This window comes from Oryza glaberrima, chromosome 9, assembly GCF_000147395.1.
Source record: "Oryza glaberrima chromosome 9, OglaRS2, whole genome shotgun sequence".
NCBI classification, from domain to species: Eukaryota; Viridiplantae; Streptophyta; class Magnoliopsida; order Poales; family Poaceae; genus Oryza; species Oryza glaberrima.
This window is the reverse complement of record NC_068334.1, coordinates 18163082-18176365: the sequence shown is the minus strand read 5'-3', so window position 1 is coordinate 18176365 and position 13284 is coordinate 18163082. Positions and strand designations below refer to the sequence as shown.

General features: G+C 47.4%; 2 protein-coding genes across 2 annotated transcripts; one reads left to right on the top strand and one right to left on the bottom strand.

The window, feature by feature from the left end:
- Nucleotides 1-355: 355 nt before the first annotated feature.
- LOC127785062 (uncharacterized) lies at nucleotides 356-2646 on the bottom strand. Its single transcript, XM_052312482.1, has one exon. The coding sequence runs from the start codon at nucleotides 2618-2620 to the stop codon at nucleotides 491-493; it is 2130 nt and encodes a 709-aa protein (XP_052168442.1). The 5' UTR covers nucleotides 2621-2646; the 3' UTR covers nucleotides 356-490.
- A 1030-nt stretch (nucleotides 2647-3676) lies between these two features.
- Nucleotides 3677-5746, top strand: LOC127784998 (uncharacterized). Its single transcript, XM_052312428.1, has one exon. The coding sequence runs from the start codon at nucleotides 3746-3748 to the stop codon at nucleotides 5528-5530; it is 1785 nt and encodes a 594-aa protein (XP_052168388.1). The 5' UTR covers nucleotides 3677-3745; the 3' UTR covers nucleotides 5531-5746.
- The last annotated feature ends 7538 nt before the right edge of the window (nucleotides 5747-13284 follow it).

The window sequence follows — 13284 nt, the reverse complement described above, 5'->3', positions numbered from 1 at the left end:
TGTTCCAAGTCTCTGTCATGTTCAGAGTTTCTTTTCCTTCCCTGTATTTTTGGTCTTGGATTGCAGTGCTTCAAGAAAAAAAAAACACAAGAAAGTTACCTTCACCCAACTTGTACATTTTGAGATCTTTCAATCTATGAATTATGTATGATAATATGATATCAATACCTGTGGTTAAAAAACCAATACATGTGTGATCACAGCAACTACTTAACGAACAACTCCATAATATAATGCGATTGTGGGTGCTTTTTGTTGTTATATAATGCACTTGGTGCTTTTTGTTGGAGGGATGTTTGAGCGTATCAAATCAAGTAATCAGAAGGAGCTGACGCCGCGCAAAATTTAGACCAGCTCTACCAAATTCATTTCTCTTACTGGTTCCAATGTGGGGATCAAACTCAATTCGATTATAGCTAGATTTTAACAGAGGAGATAGCAGATAGCTAGAGTAAAATTCGGAAAGAGGAGAAAAACAACATTCGCTACTCTAATCAAACACCACGAGCTTCTGGTACTCCTCCCCGGCGATGGCGGCGGCCATGACCGCCTCCGGGTTCACCACGCCATCGTTCTGCAAGAAGATCTTGAGGAGGTTCTTGGAGAAGCCGCTCACCATGGCCACCCCGGGCTGCGTCGACGTCACCGGCGTCGACGTGGAGTCGCGAAGGTTCCAGAACACGATCTGCGGCACCGCGTCGCCGTAGCCGGCGCTCCCGAACTTCCTGCAGATGGCCTCGTAGTCGGTCTCCCAGTGATTGGTCGACGCCTCGTCGAACTCCATGTCGCTGAACACGAACACGGTCCTGATCATCTTATCCGGCGGCAGCCTGCCGTCGACGGCCGTGCGGAGGATCTGGTCGAACACCGCCTGGAAGTTGGTGTTCATGCACCAGTCCATCCTCTGCACGAACCGCAGCTTCTCGGCGAGGGTCTTGCCCTTGATCATGTGGAGCTGGGGCCTCGCGCTGAAGGTGATCACCCTCCCCGCCCACGGCTCCTCGCTGAGCTCCGACGTGAGCACGCCGAGCGCCACGCACACGTCCATCGGCGTGCCGGACATGCTCCCGGACACGTCGCACACGGAGATGCAGTTGCGCAGGGAGCCCTTGGCGCGGAGGTCGTCCACCATGCGGCGCCACTGCAGCTCGGACACGTCGTCCTCCTCGCCGCGCATGGCGGCGGACGCGATCTCGTGCGGCAGGAGCGCGCCCGCCGCTATCTTGGCCTTGCCCTCCTCGACGGCGGCGAGGTACTGGGCGAAGCGGTCCTCGTCGTGCTTCTTGAACAGGGCCTTGTAGCGCCTCATGGCCACGGAGGCGACGCGGGTGTAGGGCAGCTCGGACCATCGCCGGGCGCTCATGTACACCTCGGGGAGCTGGAGAACGTCGCGCAGCGGCACCAGCGCTTCCCGGCGGAGGCGGCGGAGGACGCTGTAGGCGTAGTGCTCGTCCGAGAGCTGGGCGTAGTCTGGGCTGGAGTCGCGCGGGAAGAGGCGGCGGGCGATGGCCTCGCAGAGCAGCGTCGTCCTGTCAAACGACGATCCCGGCGTGGGGCACCACTTGGCGGCGAGTCCGATCTTCCTCCGCTTGCCGCCGGGGGCCAGCTGCTCGAGGTCGGAGGCGAGGAGTTCGGCGAAGAACTCGGCGACGCAGTCGAACAGGAAGCGGTAGGCGCGGTCGCCGTAGTACCTCTCCAGCGACTGCACGGCGAACTTGCCCGCCTTCCGCGCCTTCTTCGAGACCTCCTTCTTCTCCGGCTTCCCGCCCACCCCCTTCTCCTTCTCCGGCTTCCCGTCCACCTCCATGGCGACGGGCTGCGCCGCCTCTTGAGGCTTCTCGATCTCCATCGCCGCGCCGGGATTGCTGCTGCTTGTCTCGGGCTTGACCTTGCTCTTGCTCTTGGTTTTGGATTTGGAGAGCTCGGCGGAGACAAAATCGGAGAGCAGCGGCTTGGACGGCGTCATGGCGTCGAGGATGCTGCCGCCACCGTAGCCTCGGCTGCGCTTTCGGCCGGCCAGTGTGGCAGCCTTCTTCTCCCTGGCCTTGCGCATCTTGTGGGCGGCCGCCTTGGCCTTGCTGAGCTTGCGGACGTCGTTGCCGTGGATCAGGCGGAACAGCAGCTCGGGGAAGTCCTTGAGGTAGCCGAACTCGGCGAGGGCGGCGACGTTGCAGGCGAGCGTCCTCGGGTGGTGTTCGTGCATCCACAGCGCGGCGGCGTAGAACCCCTCCTTGTCGGACTTGCCGGTGCCGCGCACGCCGCGGAGGTTGCAGACGAGCTTGAGCGCGGTGAGCGGGTCGTGCGCCCACGCGGCGGCGACGAGGCCGCGGACGCGGTCGGCGGGCGTGTCGGGGACGACCTGGAAGAAGAGGTCGAGGCAGGGGTTGCCGGAGTTGGCGTAGGTGGCGGAGTCGTTCTCGGTGCGGGCCTTCCGCGGCGTCGCCTTCGTCTTCGATCCGAAGGCAGCGGGAGGACCAGGAGGAGGGGGGTTGAAGTTGGCGTCGAGTAGCTGGAGGAAGGGGTGGGAGGCGGCGTCGGCGGCATCGTGCGGCGGCCGCGCGGCTCGGATCACCGGAGGGCCGAGGAGGCGGGCGGCGGCGACGGTGGCGGCGGAATCCATGGAGGCGATCGTTAAAACTTCAGGAGCTAGGCGAGATTGCGAGGAGAAGGGATCGATCTGGATTTCCGATCTATATAGGCCATGGCCTTCTTATTTGGGCCGCAATGGGAGGCCCATGAAGATTTCCTTCCTTATCCTGTGCCGTTGATTTGAACCGACATAGTGGTTGGACGGATGAGATGGATTTGAACCGACATTAGTGATTTGAATTGAACCGACCTGATTATGCATCTAGTCTGGGTTTCATGCGAGTCGTGCTCGCCACGCACGCATCGCGCATCTGCAGGCGGGCGAGGCGGCCATAATAATATCCACATAGGAAAACTTGGGGTAGTTTAAGATTAAACTTAATTTTGCAATAAATGTTACATTAATGTGCGATTAACTCTTTCTTACACTATATATATATATATATATATGCAACGTGTACATTAATTTTGCAATAAAACTAGGAGAACTAAATTATTGGTAGTGTTAAACCGTAAGGTAAGTTTTAGCACTACCAATATTCTGGTAATGTAGTATCAATTGTAATAGCTTGGTAAAAATTGGTAACAATGTAAATGCATAGTAGCATGTATTATTCAAAGTTACCAAATATTTGGCAAGACAAGTTTTGGTATGCAACCAAAAAAATAGCCCTATATAATTCATACATTCATACACACATTTTTTTTGCAGAAGAAAAAAAAAAGAGCAGATAAAAACAAGGACACAACCGTACAACCGTACAAAACACGTTGTGCGCAAGATATGATGCACAAAGTCTACAAGGCGTGTAAGGCTAAAGGCTAGATATTTGGGCCGGGCTCAATGCAAGGCCCATAGAAAAAAATGCCTTCCTTAATTGTAGGCTCGGCTATGGCAATTAGGGCGGCGTAAATCCAGATCTTACTCCGTTGATTTGAACCGACATAGTGATTGGACGGACGAGATGGCTCGAAAGTCGTGCATGCGAGCCGTACGTGCTTGCCACGCCATCGCATCCGGAGGCGGCGCCGCGGCGGCCATAAATCTCAACTAATCGATCTCTCTCCTTCGCCTAATCTGCTCCCTTCCTCCGATTCAAAAGAAAAAAAAAAATCCACCGAAACCTCGCCACCCTCCTCCGCCGCCGCCGCCGCCATGGTTGCGAACCCCATCCTCCTCCTCGGGCCTCCGATCGCCGTCCCAGATGGAGGCGGCGCAGCCGCCGCGGTCCAGGTGACGTGGCTCTCCGGGCGGCCGCTCACCTCGGGCGACCCCTGCCTCGACTTCTTCTTCCAGATCGTCCCCGGCGACACCGAGGTCGCCAGGGTCGGCGATCTCCTCGACGCCGCGTGGGCGCGAGACCCGCTCACGGCGCTCAAGCTCGTGTGCCACCTCCGCGCCGTGCGGGGGCTCGGCAAGGCCGACCGGGAGGGATTCTACGCCGCCGCGCTCTGGATGCACGACCACCACCCCCGCACGCTCGCCGCCAACCTCGCCGCCTTCGCCGAGTTCGGCTGCTTCAAGGACCTCCTCGAGATCGTCTACCGCGTCCTCCACGGGCCCCGCGACGAACACAAGGAGGAGGAGGAGGAGGGCGATGACCAGACCGAGTCCGAGGATGGCCGCCGCCGCCGCCCCCGCCTCCGCTTCAAGCGCCGCTGCATCGACCATGCCGAGGCGGCGAAGGCCAGGCTGCAGAAGGAGGCGCAGCTCGCGCAGGCCGTGCTCTCGCGGTACGGCTCGGACGTCAGCTTCCGCTTCCTCTACGACGGCGTCGCCGACACGTTCGCCGAGCTGCTCAAGTCCGACGTCGAGCACATGCGCGCCGGCGAGAACGCCAAGATCGGGCTCGCGGCCAAGTGGTGCCCGTCTCTCCGCTCGTCGTACGACCGGGCGACCCTGCTCTGCGAGGCCATCGCCCGCCGCATGTTCCCGCGCGAGTCGAGCCAGGAGTACCTCTTCCTCTCCGACGAGCACTACGCCTACCGCGTCCGCAACCGGCTCCGGCGCGAGGTGCTCGTGCCCCTGCGCAAGGTCCTCGAGCTCCCGGAGGTGTACATGACCGCGGGCAAGTGGGAACAGATGCCCTACGCGCGCGTGCCGTCCGTGGCGATGCGGCAGTACAAGGGGGCGTTCGAGAAGCACGACAAGTCGGGCGTCGCAGGCTTCCTGGACGAGGTGCGCACCGGGCACGCGCGGCTGCATGTCGGCGCCGCAATGCCGCACGAGCTGGTGGCCGCTGCACTCAAGGGCGAGCACGACGAGGCCGCCGAGCTCCAGTGGCGCCGCATGGTGTCCGCGCTGGCGGCGGGCGGGCGGCTGAGCAACTGCATCGCGGTGTGCGGGCTGTCGTCGGGAGGCGACGTGGCGAAGCCACCGGGCGCGGCGGCCGTCGCGCTGGGGCTGCTGATCTCGGAGCTGAGCCAGGATCCATGGAAGGGGCGGGTGATCACCTTCGACGCGACGCAGCAGCTGCACAAGGTGTGCGGCGCGACGCTGGTGGAGAAGCTCCGGTCGCTGGCGGCGCCCGTGCGCGCCGCCCCCAAGGGCAGCAGCCTGAACCTGCAGGGCGTGTTCGACCGCATCCTGACCGTCGCGACCTACGGCGGGCTGGCCAAGGACATGATGGTGAGGAGGGTGTTCGTGCTGAGCGACATGGAGCTGAACGCCAGCGCGTGGCGGGTGCAGGACGAGCTGAAAACCATCAGATCCAAGTTCACGGCGGAGGGGTTCACGGCGCCGGAGGTGGTGTTCTGGAACGTGGGCGCGCCGGCGTCGGCGCCGGTGGTGGCTACCGAGGCGAACGCGGCGGTGGTGAGCGGCTACTCCAAGAACCTGGTGAGGCTCTTCCTGGAGTGGGACGGCCAACTCACGCCGGCCGCCGTCATGGCTGATGCCATCTCCGGCCCGGAGTACGACTCGCTCGAGGTGGTGGACTGACCGAATCCATCCTCTGCTTCCGTATGATAAGAGACGATCAGTAGTAGCTTGTGTGAGTGAGATCTAGTGAGTGTTTTCTGCACTTTGAATGGAATGAGTTAGCTGGATGCTTAATTTGGTTGATCTAATGAATGAAATCTAGTGAGATATCACGCCTTGGCTGATTTCTCCCACTCTTTTCTTTGATTTTCGAACTGATTAAATTAGTAGAATCATCCCTGGCGTAATGTGATTGCACGTTTCTTGATTTTCTGTTTCGATTAGGAGTTGCATGGGCAGCTTAATTCCCAGCTCACACTAATCAACATACATTGGCGCAACATGTTATGTTATCATAAGCTCATACGCCTTCGATCTAAGCAGTAATTTTTTAAGATGCTCAAAATGATCAATAGAAAACTAATTGGTTCAAGATGCCCCAAAGAAAACGAATTGTAAATTTGTAATTGGCAATCCACTCCAGAAAAATACATGTTAAAGTGCCATATGCGTTGAATTCGAGCAGGCTAGCCGAATATGCGTTGAATTCGAGCAGGCTAGCCGAGCAATAAAAATGTAAAGCGAAATTAAAGTAAAAGACAACAACATAAACTGATAAACATGGATACTTAGGGCATTATCAACCCAATGATTAGTATGGACATAAATGAGTATGTCTTGTATGAGACATGGTTTCTACACAACATCCAAGACATTATGTGAGATAAGTAGTATTAAAACATTATGTGAGATAAGTAGCATTAAATTTAAGTATGAAATAGTAGTGTTTGCATTGGAAGAGTAGTGTCTAGTATTAATTTCTGCCCTTAGAACTATTTCAGTTTGAGCACATCCCCTGTTCCATTGGAAGGATCCATGATGATGCACCAACAGGATTTAATTTGTGTGTACTAGTTATAGAATACTAGTGATTGTGCAGTAATTAGCACTACAAATATTTGTGTATAAATATTTGGGATACAGTTAGCTCTACTTTCTTTTCTCAAGCTTAATTCATTCAGTCCAGATCCGCGCAGCATGTTAGACCGCAAACCTCTACTCTCTTTTCTCAAGCTTAACGCATGTTAAACCGCGAGGTCGAGCTATTGGAGTTTCACTATTGGGGATCTCAATCTGACTGGCGAAACAGGGAAATCTTTTATAGTAGTAGCTAGTAAAAGAACTAGGTGAAACGGTATCTATATACAGTACTAATACGAACATCTCTGAATATTCTCACGCTAGCTTTACACTTGAACTGGGAAGCCAAAATTCTGGAACGCCCAATCCGCAAGCTGACCGGAGCTGAACATCCAAAGCTCCGATGCAAAAGTCGGATGAGCACTTGAGCAGTGACCCGGACTGCTCTTGGCAGACGATTGTTTCTCGTCAATTTTCGAATTTCAAACCCTCTAATTCCCCTGTTTTGCAGAATCTCTTCAAATTTCAATCAATAAAACAGAATTCAATCAATGGTATTCCTGCCGCAGATCGGCAGATGGTGGCCTTTCGAGCACGGCTCATAAGTTGGGCCGGTAACGGGTTCCCCGGTATCCGATTAGGGCCCACCTCGAACAAACAGACACGGCTGAATGTGGCCCAACCACACAGCTCCAAAGTGGTAGCATCATCGCTACAACAAAGCCCAGGCAAATAAAGCCAGTTCCAAAGTGATAATCTCTCATGTGATGCGGCATACCAAGAATTATTATATGGACCAAAGCTCTTAGTGCTGCCATAACTAATTATGGTTGTGTTTGAGAGAAGAGGATTAGAGAAGACTGAGACGCAAAAGAGATAAATCATTAGAGCATAATTAATTGATTATTAATTATTTTAAATTTTAAAAATAAATTAATATGATTTTTAATCAACTTTAAAATTTTGTTAAAAATATACCGTTAGTAGTTTGGGAGACATATGCACCCTCTCTTTGCTCACTCGAATGTTGCCTAATCTCAATGTACTATTCCCTCCATCTAAAAGTTTAAGCCATATTTATTTTATCAGCAATACTAAAAAGTAATTAATTCATCCGTCATGTGATAAAACCAAACAACTATGCAAATGCATGCATGTAACTAATGAGTACTAAGATGACTTCTTTGGTTCCGGTCAAACAATTTAATTTAGCACATAGTGACTACAAATGTACTTTAGACTTTTATAAAAATCAGAAAATAAAATATGCCTTACATTTTTAGATGGATGGAATATTAGGGCCCCTGAAGAAAAAACATAGGAATTTTAGAGGTTTTCAATCCTATTGAAATAATTCCTATGGAAGGATAATCCTATAGAGATTTTGGAGGAAACTTAGCAAGAGCTCAGAGCTCTTGAAAAATTCCTTTGAATCTCTCTCTCTCTCATCCGATTCATGTATTTTTCCTAGGGCTAATTAAATGGTCATTCCTGTGTTTTACAATCCTCCATTTTACGCTTCCATTCCTATTAGAATCATGTGTTTTCATATTTCTTTGTTTTTTCTCATTCCAGTGATTCTAACGGTCCTTAAGCTTTGCTTAATTAATTTGTTCTAACTGTTTCAGCTTTAATACTCTTAGGTCCCTTTTGATTCATAGGAAAGTTAGATGATTTTTGGAGGATTTTATTCTTATGGATTTTTTCCTAGATGATCCTTTGAGTCAAATGAATAGATAAAATTGAATCCTATGAAATTCATATAAAATAACTAATACCATGTAAGTTTTGGAAAAAAAATCTAACATGAGGTTTAACTTTTCTTTGAGTCTTTATCTCTTATCTAATTTCTGTGTTTCAATCAAACGATCATTCCTTTGTTTTGTAATTCTTTATTTATAGTTACAACCTTATTAAAATCTTACGTTTTTTCGGTCCTATGGATTCAAAGGGTCCCTTACGCGTATGCCTTACCGTAATCAGCCAGCTCTTTACTGTACTACGTGTATACCAGCGACACCGGCCTTAATTTTGTCCTGTAGCTGCCCATCCACCACCCAGATCAGATGTCCCTGCACGTACGGACGGACGGCCGGATTGTCCCTTAAGGCGACGCTGCGGCGGATCTCGGCCGTCCGTGCGTCCGTCCGCTTCGCCTCGCACCAAACCAATTTTCTCCTCCACCACCGTCAGCTACGGGCCGTACGTGCGACCGCTGCGCCTCACTCCATCCGTACCGCCTCTGCTTTGTTTTTCTTGGAGGAGGCTGATAATTAACTACTAATCAACAAATCAACTAAAAGTACTTTATATGTAAATTTTATATCAATTGGTTTAAAAGCTAAGGCAGAAGAAGAAAAAAAAAGCTAAAATCAACAATGAAATTAAGTTTTACAAATTAAATTTTGGCTGCAGCTAATATAAAATGGTTGAGTACAGACTGACCGTTGAGTACTTCTTGGCCCATCTAATTCAATGGAACGAAATTTCAAAATTGAATCTACTTTATTTAGTTGAATTAGGTGGGTAAAATATAAGTCATGTTTAAAGTATATTTAGTGATAAAACAAATCACAATAAAATAAATAATACATGCGTAGTTTTCCTTAATAAAAGAAAAGGTCAAATAACATATCTAAAAGCTAACAGGGTCATATATTTAGAAAATAGAGGTAGTATATGGGAACTGAGGATCTTGTTAGATAATGCATATGCATGGAATGGACAATTGGTATCCCAAGATAACTGTCTTAAATTCTCCTTGTGGCCAAAAGAGGCTCACCGGCGGCCATTGGTCAAAAGCCTAAAGGATCAGTCGCTTGAGCATCAAGGTTCAGGGTTGTGATCATTCCTTGCTAATACTCATCTCTTACATAAAACAAATCAAACGCCGGTCCATCATGATGATGATGATTTGATCCTCAATTCTTTTAATCTTACTGGTCTAACAACCTGTCAACCTGTTACCGATTCTTATCATACCATGTCTGAATGTCCGATGCCTGTTCTCAATTTCTCATTATGAACTTTGCAGGAACAATATGTACTGTCCTGTTTCCTTTTGAGATTAGGGAAAAATTGAGATTACTAAACATCGGTTGTTTCAGCTCCACTGCAACCTGTCCTTAACTCCTTATTGAGAGTTCATATCATGAACTCAGATAGACAGACATCTTTGCTGAATCTTCTCAAGTTCTGAAGAAAATGGAAGGCTTGGCTACCAAATGGATCCTGGTCTCCTGGAAAGAACTGCAGCAAACTCACTCTCACGAAAGGACCTTCTTCCTTGTCCCCTTCTACATCTGCTACTGCACCTTCTCTCTCTCACAAAATCACCAGTGCTGCTGGATCTTGCTCATGTCCATTTTTACTGCTGCCTAAAAGAAAAATAAAAGGACATGGTTGCAGCTGCTACTGCCATTTGGAGCTCTGCTGCTATTCATTTTGCAGTAGATGGATGCATCGATTAACAGACAGGCACAAAGTACAGAACTTGGGAGTTTTGATTTATTTATTTATTTTAGTTTTGAAATGGGAAAGAACGCAGATAAGGGATTCGAAATTCAAATCCTCTAGTATAACATATTATTCTGTCACTCTCAATGATATATAGACAATCATAGAAATTTCACCTTAATAAACCAAACCACCCACCTGATAATTAAATATTATTGTTCAAAAAACTTTGGAAGTTTTTGTTTGCATGGATGTGCTATACTTTGTGCCATACAATTTTGGTTTCAAGAAAATGATCTCCCTACAATAACGAGCAAATTGTGAGTGTTTTTTATTTCTTAAATAATGGATAGAAATCCGACATCTACATTCATACGCGGATATACACAGCCAGTGTCTTTAGGGAGAAAGATATACCTTGGCCAACTATTGGTTTATCCAGGAAGGAGAAGGTGGTTGCAGAAGCTAAAAGCAGCTAGTAGTACTATAGAGAGAGAGAGAGAGGGCTGGTGTTAGTTTGGTTGAGTAAAGTGGCCACACATCTAGATCTAAAGCAGTAGCTTCTAATTAACACAATGTTTATTGGGTGGAATCATGTGGAGTTACTGTTGCAATTGCTTGCTTTCTAGTGCTCCTATAGCTGTACAAAGCAGGCCCGAAGGCAAAGCCTCATAGCTTCTCAATGATCTAACTTGTGCCTCTTCTTCCAACACTCTCTTAACAAGGGGGTGCAAATGCATATCTAAATTAAAACTACCAACAAATTCTCCAGAATTCGGTTTATATACCACCAAAAGGTGCACTAATACTACCACTATTGCCATTCACTTTTTTGTCCATGATATTTAGAATTTTAGTAAATTTGGCAAATATAAACTTGCAGTATCACCATTGGCTGTTTTTGTCCATAATTACTCCTATTTAGGAAGAGTTTTCTAATATATAAAGGGGACAATTATAAACTACTTGGGCACACAGCTATTGACAGGCTGCACATATATACTTGGCGCATATTGGGTCCAAATTTGATTGATTTTGACAAAAATGGCTATACACAGACACACACTCACTACATATGGACAAAATCAACTTATGTCACTAAACCCATTTGAAATAAATAATGTTGAAGTTAGTTCTGAAGATTGTCCAAGAACGATATACATAATTTTCTTTCTCCATCCTACACTACAAAAAAAAAGGATTCCATACACTACAGCCTTGCTGCACCTGACACAGCACGAAAAGAAAATAAAAACCCTTACAGATAATTGGCATGACAATGGCACAGTAAATGCAAGTAAATGGGTGTAGAAAAATGGAGTGAAATGTCCTTTGCAGCTGTATCTTCTGATATTTACCTCTCCATGCAGTAAGTACCCAGCTGGCTTTTATTACCTGAAGAAATGTGGGTATATATATAGCCAGCCGTTGGGGGAAAGAATTTACTCCTGCAACGTTTCCATTCTTGTGGAGGAATTCATTAAGAAACATTTACCACAAGCCCAGAGAGAATCCGAGGTTAAATTACTCACTTGCAGGTGTACGTTCTCTGGCCCTTTGACTTCACTGCTGCTGCTGCCATTTCATCTTAGTCCCTTTGCATCATTCATTCTGAAATCCAAGTATGCGTCCCAGAATTCTGTCCCTGGCGATGTTCAGATATCATATCACACAGCATATTAATAAACATTATAATTCTTTTATCACATATATAGTATAGGTTGTGCAGTGTAGATTAAGAACATAGATTGGCATGTTAGATTCTACTACTGCATTCAGGTGAAAAAGTTTGAGACTGAAGAATGAGAAAGAAAGTTCAGTAATCAGTAATAACTACTACCATTGTTGTCTTATCAGCTGCAGCCAAAGTTTTACATACCATTTTAGAGTTGATTTTGAGGGATTCATTTTTCAAGATTAGCTTTTAAACGGCGAATAATAAAGATATAAAAGTTTTACCTATAAATTATTTCCGTTGCTTCGTTTATTTTTCTACGGCTTATATAGATGAACCAACCAGACAAAAATGAGCAATTCTACGGTCCTTGAAAATGTATCATGAGGTATCAAAAATTTAGTATAAAATTTGGTACCTCATGGTACCTAGGTACTGAGGGGTACCAGTACCTCCCGGTACTGAAGTAAATCGGTCCATCCATCGCAATGGGGTAGGATCGGAAATAAGCGAAAGATCACGAGCCCATCGCGTGACCCCAATTTTATAATAGAAAAAGTGGTACCTCATGGTAACTCCTCAAGAACCGTAAAATTGCAAGACAAAAATAAGTGAGGAAACTGAAGTTGCAGACAGATCGACGTAACAGAACACGTCTTCAGAATCCTCAACTCTCGCATCGCATCACCTCTTTCTCTCCTAGGATAAAGCGGCATATTGCTGACCTGTTCCTGAGGCAACGGCATAGACCTTAACAACCCATGTGACCTATGCGAGGTGAGATTTTCAGGTATTCATTCTCTCTCATTCACTCTGTCTCTCTACCTATCTCTGTCTTGATCAAGGCCCTTCTCTTTCTGCTCTTTCAGAGACAAGGCCATGTTTGCTGAACTGAATCCTGAAAATAACTGCACGAGCTTTTGATGCTATGGAATTCCAAGTAGCTACCACCTGTCAGTCATTTGGCAAGTTTTGCCCAAGTGTGACTAAAATGGTCTGTAAAACTGTTTCAAATTTGGATTTTAGTTAAACAAGTTGGTGAGAAACATCTGCTTAATTAGCTTCAGTCTGAAGAGTGCCATAATGCAGGAGCACAGTGTTTCATCAGAAAAAGAAAGGACTGCACTTTGATGGTGTTAACTGTAGACTGACAGGCAATGTGTATGTATGGCACTGTTTGTGACTTGTAAACCAGAAGATGTGGACTGACCAATGTAACAGAAGACAAAAGGCCCTGAGAAAGCAATACATGGAGCCTAACCCTGCCATGATCCATGAACTGCATGTTCTTGTAACTGCAAACTTGGATTTTTGCCCGGTTTTTTCGTCATGATACGACGTTTCGTTGTATAGATAAAACCTGGAGGAGTGACAATTCTTTTAAGTAGTTTGTATGGATGAACATGAACAAATGAACAGTTAAAATTTGGACCCAAGGTATTAAAATCCTGAAAAGTTAATATGGTAAAAAGGAGGTTAAAACCATGTCATGTCCTGATCAACAGAAGATTCTCCCTGTCTGTTCTCTCCCCAACACTGGGGCAGCACGGCCAAAATTACACTCACGATCAGAGCTATTTTCTTTGAATAATTGTGGATTAACAGACAGGTGTCCAGTCCAGCCCAGAGTTGATATAGTTTAATTAGTAAATCACGTACGGAAAAAATTTCAAACTTGTTAGGATTTCATATGCCAGAATTAACAATTATGGGGTTACCTGAA

Bases quoted from the DNA above. Each gene is read 5' to 3' on its own strand.
- LOC127785062 (XM_052312482.1), bottom strand. From the start codon at position 2,620: ATGGATTCCGCCGCCACCGTCGCCGCCGCCCGCCTCCTCGGCCCTCCG.
- LOC127784998 (XM_052312428.1), top strand. From the start codon at position 3,746: ATGGTTGCGAACCCCATCCTCCTCCTCGGGCCTCCGATCGCCGTCCCA.